The sequence below is a fragment of the Nymphaea colorata genome, chromosome 9, assembly GCF_008831285.2.
Source record: "Nymphaea colorata isolate Beijing-Zhang1983 chromosome 9, ASM883128v2, whole genome shotgun sequence".
Taxonomy (NCBI): Eukaryota; Viridiplantae; Streptophyta; class Magnoliopsida; order Nymphaeales; family Nymphaeaceae; genus Nymphaea; species Nymphaea colorata.
Genome location: NC_045146.1, coordinates 10953050 through 10974150, shown reverse-complemented (window position 1 = coordinate 10974150; position 21101 = coordinate 10953050). Strand labels below are relative to the sequence as shown.

Sequence of the window (21101 nt, the reverse complement as noted above, 5' to 3'; positions counted from 1 at the left end):
TTACAATTCATGCATAATGTAAATTTGTGTTCGAGATATCTTACTCAAGACGCCTATATGAGACAGCCAATCAATGAAATCATGAGGTCTGAGACCATTGATCCCTGATGTTTGAAGTGGCTATGAAGTTAAGAAGTCTCAGACCTTATGTTGAGCATATGTGCACAAAAAGTGAGTTAAATTGCATTTAAAGACATAAATTATTAATGTGATGTCCAAAGCACCATTGCATATAGATATCGTTTGGTTGATGTTGAGTTGTTGTATATCTATATATATTGTACTATCAAATTGACGTTAACAATTTCATAAATTTCATAGATTTCGCAAGGACATAAAATTTAACAAGTTTAGCAAATGTTTTAGAATAGTCGGAGACACAACCCGTGAAAAATTTCAATGAAGTTATCCATTGACAAGACAAGACATAAAAACTGAAGTGTCATGCAGTTGACATGCCTAAAAGAAATGGAAAAAAGGCGATCGGGGGTCACACACGGTCCACAGAACAACCATGTTGGTAGGAAAGAAAAGAAAAGAAAAGAAAATCAACAAACGTATATGGTGAATAAGCAGAAGAAGAAAGAATAGAGCTAGAGTCTGGAGCTGAGTGCCACAAAAACGGCGGAAGAGAGAAGAAGTGCCTCTTAATTGTGCGACAGAGAGAAGGAGATCGGCTTAAGAGAAGGGTACGACTCTTTAATTGTTCCCCTGCTTTCACACAAACATGGCGGATACTGGCAGGGAAAGTGACTGATACGGGCCTGCCTAGGAGCCCGTCGAGATAGGACACAGGAGATGCCGAGAGGCAGAGGGCCACCCCGGCCAAGCGTCGAGGAAGTGGGGAGGACTGTTCTTTGCCGCCTCGGGGACGAGCCAGAATAGTGGATGAGGTTGCCGTTCCGGAGTCAGCTGCTACAGTTGAGCCAGATTTGGGCGAAGGAGGCAGTAGGGTGCCATCCAGGACCAGCCATACCAGCGCCAAAGGGCGCCGAAGATGGCCGCTTACGGCCGAAGGTGGGGCCGATAGGCGCGTGACAGCCGACGTCATAGGGGCTTCGAGCAGAGCAAACACCGTCCTCACCCACCGAGCAGGGAAAGAGCCGATGGTCGACCCGCGTTTAGATTTATCTGTGGCTAACTTTTCATGTGACAGGGTCGAAGAAGAACCCGGGCCTAGCGGAACCAAGGAGCTAGCCGACGCACTGAGCGTTGGACTATAGCTGAAGGAGGACGACCCGGACTCGGCCGCACGCGAGATGAAGACCACCCTCCTTACGTTTTGGTGAAGTGGGTTGACCGTGCAGAACGGTTTCTCTTTGATGCTTGTATATATTTTAGACTTAGACCTTTAATATTGTAAGCTTTATTGATTTGGAACCGGTTCGGTAGCCAACCCGGTTCACTCAAGCTACATAACGCTTGAGCTCTACTGTACATGATATGTTTTTTAGAAATCAAAACTCCCGATCTCTCTCTCTTCCTCGTGACTTTCTCTCTCCTCCCGCTTGAGGGTTTGCTCTCGCCACGGCGAGGGGCTTCACCCCCGTGCTTCTCTCTCGCGTCCCTGCCCCCTAGCGCTTCGTCTGCTCCTTCCCCATGCCTCGTCTGCCTCCCCCGAGCGTCCCTACCCCCGGCGCCTTCATCTAAGCTCGCCCGTAAAGTCCAAACCGTTCCACTGCTCCTCCCTTCTCAGCTGAAGCCCTGCTGCCTCACCAGAAGCCTCAGCCACCCATATCGCACCACCTCCATCCGTCTCGCCAGCAAACGCGTTCCCCACTTGTCCAAGGGATGGCGCCATCGGTCTCTCCACGTCTGGGCGACGCCGTGGTCCATTTCTGAAGAGGATTCGTCAGTCTGCAGCTGAAGAAGAGCCACCCGTCGGAATCCAGAAGCTTACCGACGGCGATTCCTGTAATTTCCGCCAGAGCGGCGGCTGCATCCCCAATCTTCGCTGGAAAATTGGGGGAAATCCCCAATCTGGTGATCTGACTAACTCTCCATCTTTTCTTAGTTGATTTCCTTCAATTCCTAGCTGTTGAAATGGTTTTACCCGTTGCTGGATGGAGCCGAGAGGAGGAAGACGCTCTGCCCTGTCTGCCGTGCCGTGATCCCCTATTTCGCGTGACAGTCCAGACCCTAACTCCTTCAATGACCTGGCTCTAGGGTGGGCAGTTGCCCCCCATCTTTTGGGCATCCTTTCGTATCTATCCAGGCGACCTCCCTACCAAATCTCAGCCCAATCCGACACTTGGACGAATTTTGGCGAATTTCCAAAGATCGGCAGCCCTATTCAGCGGCAGAACCCTTCCAGCAGCCTGTCGCCTGTCACAGTCCGCGCGATTCATCAAGGGCTAGAACCCGAACGGTAGATCCTCTTCAACTCAAATTTGGTCCATCTTTGGGTAACTAATAGACGGAGCTACTGTCCAAAAATCAGCTCAAACGGAGACTCCTACGATTTTTGGTGAATTTCTGATGTGGCGAACCCCCTGCCCATGCCCGTGAACCAGAACTCACTAGTCTCGTCCGTGGGAAGCTGGAGCTCTTGCTGCTTTGCAGCGCGCCTGCACCGGCGTTAAACGGCGCTTGCCACACCCCACTTCCATCTGCCTCCGGAGTTTAAAATCTCACACGGTGACGCTTCTCTACTTCATGAGACTAAACCTGCTTGTTTAATTAAGCATTGACTACTCGGTTTGCTGTTTTGAGGGTTGCTTGAAGAGCCGCACTGTACCAGCCGTGAGGAGCTGGGAGCAAAGGCTGCCTGGCAGCGCGCGCGCACCGGCGTCAATCGGTGCTAGTCTCACCCCATACGTTCGCTCCCGGGGTTCATATTGCCGTCTGGTGAAGCTCCTCTACATTAGCCTCATTTATCCTTATCAATTGCATACTTGGTAATTGCCCTGTTGCTTGTGATTGAGGGTGTTCCCAAGGCGCGGTAAGGAGCGTGGAAGAGGTTGGTACTCACCTGACTTGCCATACGTTTGCTGGATACCGAGGGCCTTGGACTTCTGCCCTTGGTCGTGGCACTGGGCTAGCCCCAGCGAGGTTTGCCTCACTCTCCCCCTATAGAACGGGGTGGGTTTAATTGCTTTCAGCCGTGGTGTGGACTTTCCTATGGGTTGGGAATGGTTTGCTCGCCTAGGCATGAATGTATGGTTTGATTGAGTGAGGTTGAGGGCTCATTTGTACGTTACGGTTGTAAGGACTTGAACCCTTATGTGTAGTAGGTTCAGACCTAGAGTAGGCGGGAAAAGCCCTCCTTGTACCCCTACCCTTGGGCATTTACTGGGTTTGTCCACAGTGGGATAACATTTGGCCTGTAATCTTACTATATCTATCACCGGAAGCATCCCTGAAGAGGTCTTGGGAGGTCAGGACAGCGGAACAGGCAGGTTTTCAGTGGCAGCTATAGTGCCTACGGTCTGCGTCCTATCAGTAGGTATCAGAGCCCACTTCGGGAATCAGTTTTCGGTGTACTTTCAAAGAGATTACTCCGTTTGGGTTTGGCAATTATGGCACCACGTAAAGATAAGCAGATTGCCAAGGATATCGAGTCTCAGGAGGTAACCGAAGAGGGGATGATTGTTGAAATTGGGGAGGAAGTCACGCTCGTTGCTTTGAGGCCCCTCATGGACATGATGATTCAGGTGAGAGAAGATAACCGCAGGATTGTGGAGCGCCTTGACAACCTCGAGAAGAGGGTACTTGAGGCTCCTTCAGGTGCCCCACCCTTGCCCCCGGCCTCAGCCAGCCATGATGTTCCTACCACCTCCCATGCACACCATGGCGGAGTGTCCGAGTCAACTATGCAACAGATGCTTAACCAGATGCAGCAGACTATCATACACTCGGTTAGATCGTCAGTTGGGAAAGGCTTACTCTCCCCGCCGACTAGGGAGGGCCATAGTGCTACTATTGCTCCAACTCTCCAAGGAGATAACGCTGAATTCGATGAAGACGAGGTGAATGGCACTACCCAGGTGGCCGTAGGGCGCAAAATAGGGATGGGTTCCATCCTAGGAGACAAGGGGGACTAGATGACAAGATGCCCACTTGGAAGTTAGAATGCCCTATGTTCAATGGCAAGAATACTAGGGATTGGCTCTACGAAGTAGAGAGGTATTTTCAGTGTTTGGGAGTACCCCCAGAGCATCAGCTTACTTATGCCATGCTTCTTTTGGAAGGACCTGCCCTCCAATGGTATCGTTATATTACCCACAAAAATCCCAACATCACATGGGCAGATTTTCGGGCTGCTATGATGCGTAGATTTGAAGATTCTTGGTTTGCAGACTTCAATGTTCAGCTCAAATCATTAACGCAAACAGGTTCAGTGATAGACTATCAGGACCAGTTCGAGAGCCTCGCGTGTTTAGTGACTGGATGGGACGATGAAGCCCTAGTTGGGGCGTTCATTGGCAGGCTTCAACCCGAAATTCAGCTGTCAGTCTTAGGCCAACCATCCCGAGAGCTCCAAGAGTGTATGCATGTTGCTAGACATAAAGAGGATAAAATGAGAAGAAAACAAGAGATAAGGAAATCCTACAAGGATGTTCAGAGGGAAAAGAAGCATTATGGGAAACCACCATCACCTCGGGCTATCAAGCTTGCCGCAGGTAAGACGCATGGGGCAGACCTGCCTTTCAGGATAAGGTGCCCATCAGATATATTTCTAAGGCCGAAAGGGATGATCTTATCAGAAGAGGTTTATGCATTAAATGTAAAGAGAAATGGGAGCCCAGACACATTTGTAGAACTTTCCAGCTGGTTGTGGTACTTGAGGAGGCCGGTGAGGGAAGTACCACGGAGACCCCCAGTGGAGAAGTTGAGGAGGAAGCTGCCCAAGAGCAGCCAGGGTCACCTAGTGGTGAGTGCCACACCGTTACCAACCCTAGCCGCCCCCGATCTATGCGTATGGTTGGAGCCATTCAGTCTAAAGGAGTGATTGTCCTTCTGGATTCAGGGGCCTCCCATGACTATATAAGGACGGAGGTTGCTCAGAAAGTGGGTTGTACTTTGTCACCGCACAGATCCCTCACCGTTGTTGTTGGAAATGGTGCCCGTCTCACTTGCCAGCATGTTTGCAGGGCAGTGAATTTGATGATGCAAGGAGATCTTTTTATCGTAGACTTATTGGTCTTACCCATTGAGGGAGCCGATGTTGTTCTAGGGATTCAGTGGCTGGAAACCCTTGGGGATATTGTGTGGAACTTCGCCAGGATGCGAATGAGATTCCAGAAGGGAGAGGGAGGTATGAATGTTACACTTCGGGGCATTAAACCTAATGTTTCACCCAAAGTAGCACTTAAGATTATTGCTGCCCAACACCTCGCTTGTTGGGTTATCTCAGTGGCTACAGATGTACCTCCTGCGGCCGAAAATGACGATGAACAAGTGCCGCTAGAAATTCAGCATCTCCTGAGACAATTTGAGGACGTTTTTGTTGAGCCAAAGGGGCTCCCTCCCCCTCGATCCTATGATCATCAAATTAATTTGACCCATGGTACTGAGCCTATCAATGTCAGACCTTACCGCTACGGGTATGTGCAGAAGTCAGAGATCGAGAGGCTAGTGAAAGAAATGTTAGAAGGGGGCATTATCAGGCCCAGTAGCAGCCCCTATTCCTCGCCCGTGCTCCTAGTGAAGAAAAATGACGAAACTTGGAGGTTCTGTATTGATTATAGAGCTTTGAATGAGGCTACAGTGAAAGACAGGCATCCGATTCCAGTGATCGACGAGTTTTTAGATGAATTGGCCGGTGCCACCGTCTTCTCTAAGTTAGATTTGCGAGCAGGGTATCATCAGATACGAATGAGTGCTAATGACGTCCACAAGACAGCTTTTTGAACTCATGATCGGCACTATGAGTTCCTGGTTATGCCCTTTGGCCTAACCAACGCACCAGCCACATTTCAACGCTGCATGAATGATATATTCCGGCCACATTTGAGAGATTTCATTCTTGTTTTCTTTGATGACATACTCGTATACAGCCGGTCGATGGAGCAGCACATAGATCACTTGGCACAAACTTTGAATTTGTTACGTGAGCACAGCTTGTTTGCCAAGTTAACTAAATGCAGTTTTGGTCAACCCTCTATTGGCTACTTGGGGCATATTGTATCTAAAGAGGGTGTTATGACAGACCCTGAAAAGCTTCTTGTAATGAAAGAATGGCCGCTTCCCAAGGATTTACGAGGGCTGAGAGGGTTTTTGGGGCTAACGGCCTACTACAGTCGGTTTATTCAGATCTATGGGATCATTGCAGCTCCTTTGACTAGTATGTTGAAGAAAGGCCAGTTTATGTGGACCGACAAATCCAAGGCAGCCTTTGAGCGTTTGAAGGAGGCGATGATGTCTTCTCCTGTTTTAGCCCTTCCGGACTTCACTAAGCAGTTTGTAGTGGAGACGGATGCATGTGATAGTGGAGTGGGGGCTGTGCTCAGTCAAGACAAGCACCCCATTGCCTTTATGTCTAAGGCCCTTACTAGCCGAGCTAGACCGTACTCGACATATGACAAGGAGCTCTTGGCTATTGTTTTGGCAGTTACTAAATGGAGGCCGTATCTTCTTGACAGACGCTTTGTCATCAGGACAGACCACCACAGCCTCAAGTATATGCTTACTCAGAGAGTTTCCACCCCCGTCCAGCAGAGATGGCTTGCGAAGCTCCTTGGGTACGATTTCCAGATAGAGTATAAACGGGGTCCTGATAATACTGCAGTGGATGCGTTGTCCCGGTTACCTGAGCAGATGTTGTCGCTCTCAGTGCTTGAGACAGATCTGTGGGATCAAATTGATGCTGAACAGATGAGGGACACTGAATTGCGGCTTTTGAGGCACTCTTTACGTGACAACCCATGGACTATTCCCTTGTACAGCCTTAGAGGGAATTTATTGTACCGAAAAGGGTGGGTTGTCGTGCCTGCGGGGTCAGCCTTAAAGCATGAACTGCTTCTTCACTTTCATGCTTCACCTGCGGCCGGCCACGAGGGAGTAGCTAAGACCCTCCACCGGATTAAGTCTCAGTTTTGGTGGAAGGGATTGCGCGCTGATGTTAGAGAGTTTGTTCGACAATGTCAGATCTGTCAGCGTGAGAAGTATGAGGCAACTAAGCCTCTTGGGCATCAACATCTCTTACCTGTCCTTACTAGGCCATGGGCTGACATCTCTATGGATTTCATTGATGCTCTGCCTCGCTCAGAAGGCAAGGAAGCCATTCTTGTGGTAGTTGATCGCCTGACCAAATATGGACACTTCGCCCCTCTGCCCAGGCACTACCACGGGCCTCTTGTCGCTGATGTCTTTCAGGACTTTGTAGGGAAGTTACATGGCATGCCCAGCAGTATTGTTTGTGACAGGGATTCTATTTTTCTGAGTTTCTTTTGGAAAGAATACATGAGCAAAGCTGGCACTACTCTAAATTTTAGCACTGCCCACCATCCTCAGACCGATGGACAGAGCGAGGTGGTCAATCGCACGCTTGAGACATACTTGCGCTGTTATGTGGGAGATAGGCCAACCACTTGGGTGCGACACCTATCGTGGGCCGAATGGGCCTACAACACCAGCTTACATGGGGGCACAGCTATGACATCTTACCAGGCTCTGTACGGGGTTCCACCCCCTCGGATACCGAGATATGAAGGGGGTACTGCCAGGGATGAGGACGTAGATTGCAGTCTGACGACCCGAGAGGATGTTCTAGCGACACTCCGACGAAACATCTTACGGGCACAAAATCGAATGAAACAGGTATATGATAAAGGCCGGAAGGACCGTGAGTTCGTGGTCGGAGACTATGTTTGGTTGAAGCATCTGCCCCTCAAGCAGAAGTCGTTACTTGGGCAGCCTTACTCGAAGCTGCTTTCGAGATACTACGGTCCCCACCCTGTGTTACAGAGGATCGGCCGGGCAGCTTATCGCCTTGCGTTACCAGCCACTGCTCTCGTACATCCTGTATTCCATGTGACATGCCTCAAGCCACATGTGGGAGAGCTTCCTGAACAAGTAGAGCATGTCTCAGATTAGCTGCCTCGACCCTACAGGATACTTAGGCACCGCTATGTGCAGCGACAGGGTCGCACACATCATGAGGTCTTGGTTGAGTGGGAGGGATAGGACCAAGGCACCTCCTGGGAGGAGTTTGACCAGATGGGAGGAGTTTGACCAGATCGCCCACAGGTTCCCGTATGCACGAGCTTGGGGACAAGCTCAAGCTCAGCGGGGTGGATCTGATACGGGCCTACCTAGGAGACCATCGAGGCAGGACACAAGAGATGCCGAGAGGCAGAGGGCCACCCCGGCCAAGCGTCGAGGAAGTGGGGAGGCCTATTCTTTGCCGCCTCGGGGACGAGCCAGAATAGTGGATGAGGTTGCCGTTCCGGAGTCAGCTGCTACAATTGAGCCAGATTTGGGCGAAGGAGGCAGCAGGGTGCCGTCCAGGACCAGCCATACCAGCACCGAAGGGCGCCGAAGATGGCCGCTTACGGCCGAAGGTGGCGCCGATAGGCGCGTGACAGCCGACGTCATAGGGGCTTCGAGCAGAGCAGACACCGTCCTCACCCGCCGAGCAAGGAAAGAGTCGATGGTCGACCCGCGTTTAGATTTATCTGTGGCTAACTTTTCATGTGACAGGGTCGAAGAAGAACCCGGGCCTAGCGGAACCAAGGAGCTAGCCGACGCACTGAGCGTTGGACTATAGCTGAAGGAGGACGACCCGGACTCGGCCGCACGCGAGATGAAGACCACCCTCCTTACGTTTGGGTGAAGTGGGTTGACCGTGCGGAACGGTTTCTCTTTGATGCTTGTATATATTTTAGACTCAGACCTTTAATATTGTAAGCTTTATTGATTTGGAACTGGTTCGGCAGCCAACCCGGTTCACTCAAGCTACATAACGCTTGAGCTCTACTGTACATGATATGTTTTTTAGAAATCAAAACTCTCGGTCTCTCTCTTTTCCTCGTGACTTTCTCTCTCCTCCCGCTCGAGGGTTTGCTCTCGCCACGGCGAGGGGCTTCTCCCCCGTGCTTCTCTCTCGCGTCCCTGCCCCCTGGCGCTTCGTCTGCTCCTTCCCCATGCCTCGTCTGCCTCCCCCAAGCGTCCCTACCCCCGATGCCTTCATCTAAGCTTGCCCGTGAAGTCCAAACCGTGCCACTGCTCCTCCCTTCTCAGCTGAAGCCCTGCTGCCTCGCTAGAAGCCTCAGCCGCCCATATCGCACCACCTCCATCCGTCTCACCGGCAAACGCGTTCCCCACTTGGCCAAGGGATGGCGCCATCGGTCTCTCCACGTCTGGGCGACGCCGTGGTCCATTTCTGAAGAGGATTCGTCAGTCTGCAGCTGAAGAAGAGCCTCCCATCGGAATCCAGAAGCTTACCGGCGGCGATTCCTGCAATTTCCGCCCGAGCGGCAGCTGCATCCCCAATCTTCGCTGGAAAATTGGGGGAAATCCCTAATCTGGTGATCTGACTAACTCTCCCTCTTTTCTTAATTGATTTCCTTCAATTCCTAGCTGTTGAAATGGTTCTACCCATTGCTGGATGGAGCTGAGAAGATGAAGACGCTCTGCCCTTTCTGCCGTGATCCCCTGTTTCGCGTGACAGTCCAGACCCTAACTCCTTCAACGACCTGGCTCTAGGGTGGGCAGTTGCCTCCCATCTTTTGGGCATCCCTTTGTATCTATCCAGGCGACCTCTCTACCAAATTTCAGCCCAATCCGACACTTGGACGAATTTTGGCGAATTTTCAAAGATCGGCAGCCCTATTCAGCGGTAGAACCCTTCCATCAGCCTTTCGCCTGTCACAGTCCGCGTGATTCATCAAGGGCTAGAACCCGAACGGTAGATCCTCTTCAGCTCAAATTTGGTCCATCCTCGGGTAACTAATAGGCGGAGCTACTGTCCAAAAATAAGCTCAAACGGAGACTCCTAAGATTTTTGGAGAATTTCTGATGTGGCGAACCCCCTGCCCACGCCCGTGAACCAGAACTCACTAGTCTCGTCCGTGGGAAGCTGGAGCTCTTGCTGCTTTGCAGCGCAGCGCGCCTGTGCCGGCGTTAAACGGCGCTTGCCACACGCCACTTCCATCTGTTTCCGGGGTTTAAAATCTCACACGGTGACGCTTCTCTACTTCATGAGACTAAACCTGCTTGTTTAATTAAGCATTGACTACTCGGTTTGCTGTTTTGAGGGTTGCTTGAAGAGCCGCACTGTACCAGCCGTGAGGAGCTGGGAGCAAAGGCTGCCTGGCAGCGCGCGCACACCGGCGTCAATTGGTGCTAGTCTCACCCCATACGTTCGCTCCCGGGGTTCATATTGCCGTCTGGTGAAGCTCCTCTACATTAGCCTCATTTATCCTTATCAATTGCGTACTTGGTAATTGCTCTGTTGCTTGTGATTGAAGGTGTTCTCAAGGCGCGGTAAGGAGCGTGGAAGAGGTTGGTACTCACCTGACTTGCCATACGTTTGCTGGATACCGAGGGCCTTGGACTTCTGCCCTTGGTCGTGGCGCTGGGCTATCCCCAGCGAGGTTTGCCTCACTCTCCCCCTATAAAACGGGGTGGGTTTAATTGCTTTCAGCCGTGGTGTGGACTTTTCTATGGGTTGGGTTTGCTCGCCTAGGCATGAATATATGGTTTGATTGAGTGAGGTTGAGAGCTCATTTGTACGCTACGGTTGTAAGGCCTTGAACCTTTCTGTGTAGTAGGTTCAAACCTAGAGTAGGCGGGAAAAGCCCTCCTTGTACGGCATTTACTGGGTTTGTCCCCAGTGGGATAACATTTGGCTTGTAATCTTATTATATCTATCACCGAAAGCGTCCTTGAAGAGGTCTTGGGAGGTCAGGACAGCAGATCTGCGTCCTAACCCTCCTAGATTTTGTGAAGTAAAATTTTATTTTTAATGTTTTTAAAAAACTTGTTAAAATATAATCAGCTATGATTAAAAATTTTTAGAAAATACGCCTCCTAAAGTCTTCCCTTGGTCCTCGGCTATAATTTGTCACGATATCCTCGTTAAATTCAAGTTATGGCATTGGAATTCTTACATCTTCGTTCGCGCGCCTTCGTCCTCTCTCGCTCGCGCTCTCTCCCTTTCTCTTCGTGCTTGACTGCTTGTTCTCTTGCTGGTTGATCTCTTTGCGAGAGATTGAACAGTGGAGTCGAGGAAAAGAGGGAGGGAGAGAAAAGATGATGAAGATAGAGGAGGTTCAATCCACCACGAAGAAGCAGAGAATCGCTACGCATACCCACATCAAGGGCCTCGGCCTCGACGTACTAACCCTCCGACCTATTTCCCGTGCCTTCTTTCCTTCCCTCTTCTTGTCTGATCTTCCTTCACTTTTTCTCTCCTCTTTTGCAATGGAGTTCTTGGTTCTGGGGTCTACAGTTGTGGGTTTCAGTTATAGATGCCCTCTCTCTGTGTGTGTATGTGTGTGTGTGTGTGTGTGTGTTTGGAACGTAGGCACATTGGAGTTCTGATTGTTGGTACTTCCAATTGGTTGCTTTTCGATCGCCGTCATCTTCGTTCTTTTTGTGTTGCTATGTGTGGGCTATGGGGTTTTTGATGGGTTGTACATGGTTGCAGCCAACTGGGAAAGCGTTGCCCTTGGCATCGGGGTTCGTGGGCCAAGCTGTAGCTAGGGAGGCTGCTGGTCTTGTTGTCGACATGATTCGCCAGAAGAAAATGGCCGGTCGAGCTCTCCTGCTCGCTGGGCCACCTGGGACGGGAAAGACGGCATTGGCTCTTGGCATCTCTCAGGAGCTTGGCAGCAAGGTGATCTCATCTGATAGTTTATCTTCTTATTCCGTTATTTGTGGTGTCGACTGGAACTTGGTAAACTTCTCATTATATTTTGCTGCGAAAGTAAGTTGCTTGTGGGTGTTCTTTTATTATGCTTATGTTGGACTTTTCTTGAATACTTGGAGATATAGTTCTATGGTTTCTGAAGTTTCTCCGTGGATGAGTTTCTGATATGTTCGATTTTATAATCATGACCATGCTTTCCTGTTGGAACCATTGAGGCCCAGAAACATAGTTGCATAATCCAGTATAAAGGTTCGCATGTGTAATTTCTTTTAGGGCGTTCGTTGGCATACATACACGAGGAGCTTTTAGTGAAGTTTTTTCTGAAAGTAGAAGTAGAACACTCGATAGGCACCTTTCATGTTTAGAAGGCTAGTAGAATGTATATCTTCCATGTGCAGGCGTATGGTGGAATGTATGTGTCTTCTGAACGTGCTTGTTGACATAGGAGATGGTGAGGCTCGCGGGAGTAAAATATTACAAGTCTTGATGACCATCTTGAGATATTAGGCTGCATGTATTGTTCCATGCGACCTTTCAAGAAATGTCACCTTGTATTCTTATAATATTTACAATCAAGTTTCGAACACTTGCGTCAAGTAGTTTTTTTTAACTTGGTGAATGATCTCTGCTAAGGGTCATCGTGGTCCAGGTTTACTGCAATAGTCATTGACCGTTTTTTCTTGATCTTAACTCTTTCTCCTCCTCATTAATTAGTCATCTAAACACGAATGCATCAATCTTTCCTATCCTTTCCCTCACTCTCCCTCCATCCAATCAGGCTGTCAGGTTGTTCCTTTTTTTTTTTGGCAAAGAAAGGGGACCAAGAGTCCTGATCTTTTCTGTCCCTTTCTGTTTTATCCTCTTCTTCTTCCTCGTTGACTCCTGCTCATCTCATTGCTGCAGATCATCTCAGCACCAACAAGCAGGTGAAGAAGCATCCATCATCCTCATTGTTAGATTTGAAGAATCTTTTCCTCATCAGTCATCACCATTACTAATTGCATTACCGTTTGTATATACAATGAGCATGTTATAACACCTGTGTATGTATACAGTTGTTCTTCTTTGAAAAGCAAATTCAACAATGGTCTTGCTAGTCCTTTAAAACAAAGCAGACAAAATCAGTCTCCTTTGATCTGAACACTGTTATTTTATTGCTGTGATGAAAACGAGAAACCCAAATTCTGAACTCTGTATACTTCCTACCTACTGGGGGTCTGTGGCTGTAAAGTTTTTGACATTTAAATTTTAGTAGTTGCCATAACTTGTGAATTACAAAGAAGCCAGGATCACGCTTATTCAATTTAGTTTGGTACTTGCTGCAAAATTTTCATGGTAATCTATTGTATCTTCTTGCTTGTCCTTTGTGATTGGTAATCTATTGGCTTTGCTTGCATGTTCTTGGCGAGTTCCTTCATTTTTAATTGTATAACTTTTATTCGCCTTGCTGGTCACCCCACATTTTTCCCTTGTGCAACCAATTGTTGGATGACATGCATGGTTTCCTTTGCCAAGCCTTCTTTTCAGTAATCATTGTCATCCTGTTGTGTTGTACAGATGCTCCCTTTTGGCTCCCATTCAGACCCTCTTACAATGAAAAAAAGGAACATTACAGATTGTGTTTCCCCTTCTTAAGGAATTTAATAAAGTTTCCTGTTTTTCCCTTTTGACAGTCAACTTAGTGATAGGCAATTTTCTTAGTATTGTATGATGCATCAACATAAGTGCAACTTTTGCGATTCCTTCTTAACTATTGGCTCATATCTTTATACTAGTTCAGGTTCCTTTTTGCCCAATGGTGGGATCAGAGGTGTATTCTTCAGAGGTTAAAAAAACTGAGGTACTAATGGAGAACTTCAGAAGAGCTATTGGTCTTCGTATCAAGGAAAATAAAGAAGTGTATGAAGGGGAGGTATGTTCTCTAAGAATTCTTGAAAATCTATGTCCATTTTGCTGAGCAGCTGTTTTTTATGGCACATAATAAACTAAATTTCAGATAATTATATTTTAGTTGGCCCCTGTTCTAGGTAACTGAGCTTTCACCAGAAAGACAGAGAGTATGACAGGGGGATATGGGAAGAGTATTAGCCATGTAATTATTGGGCTAAAAACTGTTAAAGGAACGAAGCAATTGAAGCTGGATCCAACTATTTATGATGCTCTGCTCAAGGAAAAGGTACCAACTTGCTGTTTTTAACTTTTAAATTCAATAGATAGATCCAAAGTGGGGTTACAACAGTATTACCATATTATAAAGGTCATTTATTGTTTGGCATTGGTTGCTTATATTTCCTAGAATTTGTTTAATCCTCCTTATATGGATATGATTCTCTGAAAAGTATGTCTGAGATATCAGGGATCAGGTTTCTCTCTGAGGTATTACTTTTTCATCTGATGATGGAAGCCAAAACATCTTTTACTTCTTGCATCGGCAGTTCCGACTTTAAATGTCATTGTTTTGGCAAACATTTTTGTATTCCTTTCTTTTTCCAGTTTTTTCTTCCTTTGAAGTTGGAATATGTTTCTTCATGAACATGCGTGCTTCTATTACTGTGTCCTATTTCACCAACAAACTGTTGTTTCCCAATGGGATAAGTTAATTTTTTCTGTCCATTGATTTGTTCATTTTCCTTGTCAGGCAGACAAATGTGCATTTAAGGCTGCGAATGGGCTGGATTTGGTTTGAGTTATTTGTCATTTTTCTGTTGTATGAAATCTGATTCTGAGCAAGTGTCACAGATATTGCAATATTTTTAAAAATATCACGATATTAATGGGAAAAATGAGAAAAACGAAAAAAAGGAAAAAAGCACGATATTTTCAAAAGAACATGAAAAATATATTTATCACATTTTTGTCACAATTTTTTGCTTTTTTATCGTGATTTTTCCTCATTTTTTTGTTTTTTATTTTTTTTAACATTAATATCATCATTGATTCAATTTTAAACTTAACCTAAATTATTTTTCATTATATTATGATCATTTAAAGTTTAAACATTCTTTGTGTCACTTTCATCTAGTTTTATTTATGTCTTATTAGGTTCTCATTTTTTTGTCTGATATTTAGATTTTTTTTTTAATTTTTTTTAAAAGTTTGCCATGATTTTTCGGAGATGTTCCCAGAAAAAGCAACTTTTGCCGAAAAATACCGGAGAAAAACCTCGCCGTTAAAAACCGAAGAATGATATTTGTAACAATGTATTGAGCCAAATTGAATGAGCTAATTTTCTCTGTCCATTGGTTAGTTCATTTTCCTTGGCAGACAAAAGAGCATTTGGGGCTGGAGATGGGCTGGATTTTGTTTGAGGATTTTGTAAAATTTTCTGTTGTATAAAACCTGAGTCTGACCTTGCTTGTGACGTATTCATCTGCTGTGATGTTGACTTTTTTGCAATCATATATTCATGGCGTGTGCAATTTCACATGCTGATGCACCTTACCTTGTACATGTATGTGTATTGTAGAAACACGGAAAATAGGAAAGAGGAATACGATGAACACGATGTAACGTGGAAAAACCCTCAGCAAAAAGGAAAAAACCACGGATGAGGAGGAACTGGTGTTCACTAGCAACCAGACTCTCTCTCTCTTAAGATTTCATTAACTCTTACAAAATTAGGGTTACAATCTTTAAGTAAGGCCCAACAAGGGCTACACGATGGATCGGGTATGGATCCAGACCCGATCCCGAGACCCATCTAATATGTTTCAACACTCCCCCTCAAGTTGGGCATACATATCAAACATGCCCAACTTGGATACATTTCTCTCGAACGAAGTCGAAGATAGAGCTTTTGTCAGAACATCAGCTGTTTGGTCTTCAGATCTCATGTAAGGAAGTACAAGTTCTTTAGCATCAATTCTCTCTCGAATGAAATGCCGCTCAATCTCAACATGCTTTGTTCTGTTATGAAGCACAGGGTTGTTCGCTAAGTTGATTGCAGACTTGTTATCGCAATACATCTTCATTGGTTCTTCAACCTTTATACCAATATCAGTCAACAATACTTTTAGCCACAAAAGCTCTGAAACTCCCATAGCCACTGCTCTGTATTCTGCTTCAGCACTGGAACGAGAATAAACATCTTGCCTTTTACTTCTCCACATTATGAGATTTCTTCCCAAATAAATACAATAGCCAGAGGTGGACCTCCTAGTGTCAATACAGCCTGTTTAGTCTGCATCTGAATAACCTTCAATCCAAAGAGTGTCTTGCTTGATATACAAAAGACCTTTGCCAGGATTTCTCTTCAAGTAGCACAAGATCCTGTCAACAGCCTTCAAGTGGGCATCAGTGGGAGCATGCATGAACCGACTCATCACATTCACAGCAAAGGTAATATCAGGTCTAGTGAGAGTAAGATAAATCAACTTCCCTACAAGACATTGTTATCTTCTTTTGGCCTCTCTACAGAGAGGCTCTCCATCTCTAAGACTTAACTTCTGGCCAGCATCTAAAGGAGTAGAAGCTGGTCTACGCCCCAGTTTCCCGGTCTCCTTTAAAAAATCTAGAGTGTACTTCCGTTGATTAAGCACGAGGTTAGTTCCAGACCTAGCAATTTCAATGCTAAGGAAATATTTCAACTTACCAAGGTCCTTGAGATCAAACTCGATCGCCAATAGTTTCTTTAACTTAATTATTTCATCTTCATCATCACATGTGACAATCATATCATCAACATATACCAACAAAATAGTAACCTTTTGCTCATTTCTCTTCACAAAGAGTGTATGATGTCCATTCCCTTGATGGTATCTACATTGTCGTATGACAAGTCTAAGTCGTTCAAACCATGCTCGAGGAGATTGCTTGAGCCGATATAAAGCTTTCCTTAGCTTGCAACATTTTTCAAGTTCCTCATTTCCTGGAGGCATACATATATATACTTCCTCTTCAAGGTCTCCATTGAGAAATGCGTTCTTGACATCAAGTTGGTACATCTTCCACTCCTTCATCACAAGTAGATAATGACTCTGACAGTCTTCATCTTCGCAACAGGAGCAAAGGTCTCCAAATAATCAATCCCATATTTCTGACTAAACCCCTTGGCCACAAGACGAGCTTTGTATCTTTCAACACTTCCATCTGGTTTGTACTTGATGGTGTAGACCCACTTAGATCCAACCAAGTGAGCCACCTCAAGAATCTTTATAACTTCCCACGTCATGTTTCTTCTCAAGGCTTCCATCTCTTCTTGCATTGCATAAGTCCACTTGGGATCACTTTGAGCCTCAGCAACATTCCTGGGAATCATAGCCAAAGAAAGAGAAGATACAAAACATTTGTAGTCCTTGCTCAGTCTAGAATATGAAACAAAGTTACCAATAGGATGTTGAGTACATGACCTGACAGCTGACACCCTTTTGCAGGGCGATGGGAAGCTTTTCACTTGCAATAACAGTCTGAATCTCTTCTTCAACAGGTTGCTTCTGAGCACGACTTGGGTCATCTAGGGAAGGACTAATTGGATTGGGAGTAGAATTCTCACCACCTGTCATCTCATCAGTACATACTCTTCGCCTAGAGTAAACTTGCCCAAACAGACGATTGCATTCTTCTCCTACCCCAGTAGAACACTCTCCATTTTTCTCCTGTTCAAGCACTTCAATAGAAGGACCAACGGATTCACGCCTGTAGTCCAAAAAATCTGTAAACAGAATTTCCTAACTCGAAGAATACTCTTCATTTGACATAGAATTCTTCCCCTGAAGAGGATTTTCACCAAAATATGAAGCATGTTCAAGGAAAGTGACATCTTTGGTAACATAGGCATGATCAGTCCCGACATTTATACCCTTTTTGAGTGGGAAAATAACCTAGAAATATGCCCTTAATAGACCTTGGATCAAGCTTTTTAATGTGAGGACTATGATTGTGAATAAAGCAAACACAGCCAAAAACTCTTGGTGGAAGAGAGAAAGGTTCACGACTCCCCGGTAACATAGAGTGAGGCGTTTGCCCATTCAACACACGACTAGGCAAACGGTTTATAAGATACGCACTGGTCAACACAACTCGTTATCCGGCCAGATTCCAGCAGATATCTCAGACCTTGAGAACCTGACCTTCCCCCCAATACCTTTTTGGAACATGACGTTGAAAAAGAAGAGCCCGAGTCATATTCAATAACTGATGATTCTTTTGTTCAGCAACTCCATTTTGAGGAGGAGTATAACTACAAGAAGTCTCATGAACAATTCCCTTTTTTCGAACGAAGCTATCAACAGGCTGACACATATACTCACGAACATTGTCAGATCGAAAGGTCTTAACAGATGCTTCATATTGAGTTTCCACATAAGCAATGAAAGTCTCTTTGACAGTAGGAACTTCACTACAGTCTTTCAACAAGTAGACAATAGTGTTACGAGAACAATCATGTATAAAAGTGATAAAATACTGAAAACCATGACAAGAAAGAATCCCTGAAGGCCCCCACACATAAGAATGAATCATGGCAAATACCTCATTAGACCGACGGCTAGACAAAGGGTATGAAGCCCTAACATGTTTGGCCAGGTGACAGACATCACAGGACACCATAGTCATATCTAACCTGGAACATAAATTAGGAAACAACTGTCTAAGAAGTCTAAAAGGCAGGTGTCCAAGGCGCTCATGCCAACGTAGAATGAACTGAAGGGAGTCTTCTCTGTTCTTCGTTGCTTGACTGACTGTCGTCATGAGAACCTGAGCAGTACACATAGGTAAACGATATAGCCCGTCAGAAGTCAGACCAATCCCAATCCTCTTCCCTGTGACCAACTCCTGCATAACACAGTGATCAGCAAAAAAAATAAGTTCGCAATTCAACTCTTTCGTGATCTTGCTAACCGACAAGAGGTTCAAGGGAAGATGAGGAACATGTAGAGCATTGTGGACTGAGAACTTGTTCAAAAGTGGGAGATTCCCTTTCCCAACCACAGGGATAGATGAACCATCAACAAGAGAAACACATTCCTTTCCTGACGAAAGCTTATACCTATGAAAGACTTTAGGATCGCCGGTCATGTGGTGAGTAGCGCCACTGTCGATGATCCACTCTTCCATACGGGAATCGGCCATCACGTCGATAGAACACCCAAATTTCTCCCGGAACAAAAAGTGCACCAACACCCAAATCAAAGCTGATAACAATGCCAAGAGGAATAGCACCAAAGCCCAACAAGAGTCTCAGGGGCTGTAACACTCGGCATCACAGGACGGCGATGCTGGGCGACACAAACAACACAGCAGGAGACAGTCGCCTGACCCACACAGTAGATGTTGGGTACCTACAGTGACAAAGGGCAACCGCGGCAATTGGGAGCACGCAGCAATTGGCGTGAGCAGAGGTGTTGGAACTCTACAGCAGATCCCGTAGGAGAACACTGTCGCAGGGAGTAGAGGCAGTGCTAGACGGAAAGGGCAACACTGAACCGAACGAACAGGAACCGTCGGGCGGTGCAGAGACAGAGGGGCGTCGGTCGACAGCAGGAAGCAAGAGAGGCGTCGGGCGAGTAACGACTAGAACCGTGCGGCAGAGAGAAGAGTGTCGGCAGGCAGAACTGAGCAGAACTGGCGACGGTGGAGCAGGATACCACAGCGACAGTCTCCGGCAACGGCAGTATACCGCAGCGGTGATGTCAGGCAGAAGGACAACAACAGCGGAAACAAAGAGACGCCAGTGAGATGCCGAAACTTCACGGCGGCGGCGGTGGTGGCGGCAGTAGCAGCGAGTGAGGGAACGGTCAGCACCAGAACTTCACGATCGCCAAAAAATTTCCCAAACTCGTTGGCTCTGATACCATGTAGAAACACGGAAAATAGGAAAGAGGAATACGATGAACACGATGTAACGTGAAAAAACCCTCAACAAGAGGAAAAAAAACACGGATGAGAAGGAACTGGCAGACTCTCTCTCCCTTATGATTTCATTAACTCTTACAAAATTAGGGTTACAATCTTTAAGTAAGGCCCAACAAGGGCTACACGATTGATCGGGTATGGATCCAGACCCGGTCCCGAGACCCATCTAATATGTTTCAACATGTATAATCTGTACAACTAGTTTTGTACTATTTTAAACAAGCATTTGTAACTAGTCTTGAAGCCTCAACTTTCCTTTTCAAAGTTATGCACTTGAGGTCTCCTTTATCCATTCCTTTTTTCATATGAAATAGGTTTTGCTGTTTGCTATTTTCACAGTTGATATCGGTCACATGCTTTCAGTGAAATAATGATCGTGTGCTGTAGGTTGCTGTAGGTGATGTTATCTATATAGAGGCTAATAGTGGAGCAGTTAAAAGGGTGGGCAGAAGTGATGCATTTGCTACAGAATTTGATCTTGAAGCAGAAGAATATGTGCCATTGCTGAAAGGTGAAGTTCACAAGAAAAAGGAGATAGTGCAGGTAGTTTCCTTCTTCTTTATGGTGCTTAAGCCTGTTCTATCTGTGTGCCACATCTTTTTGATAGATAAATCTTGACAAAGAAGAGGTACTAATTGTTGAAACTGTTTGAGAATGAAAGTACTCAAACATGCATTATTGTGGTAATCCTGAAAAACAGTTGCTCTAGTTGCACTTTTTTTTGGTTTTGCCTTAAATTTGTTTGTGAAATTTCAATGTGTGTTATTTCCATATCTGAAGTTCTCATATTAGTTTGACTGATGACTGATGTCTTGTGGCATATTTTCTTATTATCTCATTGCAGGATGTTACTTTACATGACCTGGATGCTGCTAATGCTCGGCCACAAGGTGGGCAAGATATTTTATCTTTAATGGGTCAGATGATGAAACCCAGAAAGACGGAAATTACTGAGAAGCTTCGCCAAGAAATTAATAAGGTTCTCTTGCTTCCAGTTTATGTATATGGCTTTCCACAATTCCTAAGGAATGTACTTTCTATGATTATAAGTTGAAGGGCTGGTCCATTACAAGGTTCTCTCTCTCTTATGTATCATGTTGTGTCTCGTGTGGGAATGAAGGGATGTGGAATTTCTTAACTTGGTTCTACCTTGACATAACGTAACTTGATTCCCATGACATATGCTTTGGCGTTTGAGTATTCATTGGCATGAAACACGCTGGAGATCAGGCAGCTTAGGTGGTTGCCCTGAAAAAATTCTGACATTAACTTGACCGTCAAGCCTAGCTAGTAGATATGTAATATAGGTAGATGGGAGTGCTTTTGGACATCTTTATGTGGACTGGGTATCCTTTAACATAGCATTGGATAATGGATGTCATTTCAACTTGGCAAAATGTAGTCCTTCTTCTGGCCTGAATTAAGGAGATGGCCT

At 45.9% G+C, this 21101-nt stretch overlaps 1 protein-coding gene and 1 pseudogene across 1 annotated transcript; both read left to right on the top strand.

Moving 5' to 3' along the window:
- Window positions 1–4051: 4051 nt before the first annotated feature.
- On the top strand, window positions 4052–5853 carry LOC116260570 (uncharacterized). The gene is made up of 2 exons (XM_031639027.1): window positions 4052–4622; window positions 4733–5853. Exons 1-2 carry the CDS (start codon window positions 4052–4054, stop codon window positions 5851–5853), a joined length of 1692 nt encoding a protein of 563 aa, XP_031494887.1.
- A 5188-nt stretch (window positions 5854–11041) lies between these two features.
- Window positions 11042–20742, top strand: LOC116260887 (ruvB-like protein 1; annotated as a pseudogene).
- The last annotated feature ends 359 nt before the right edge of the window (window positions 20743–21101 follow it).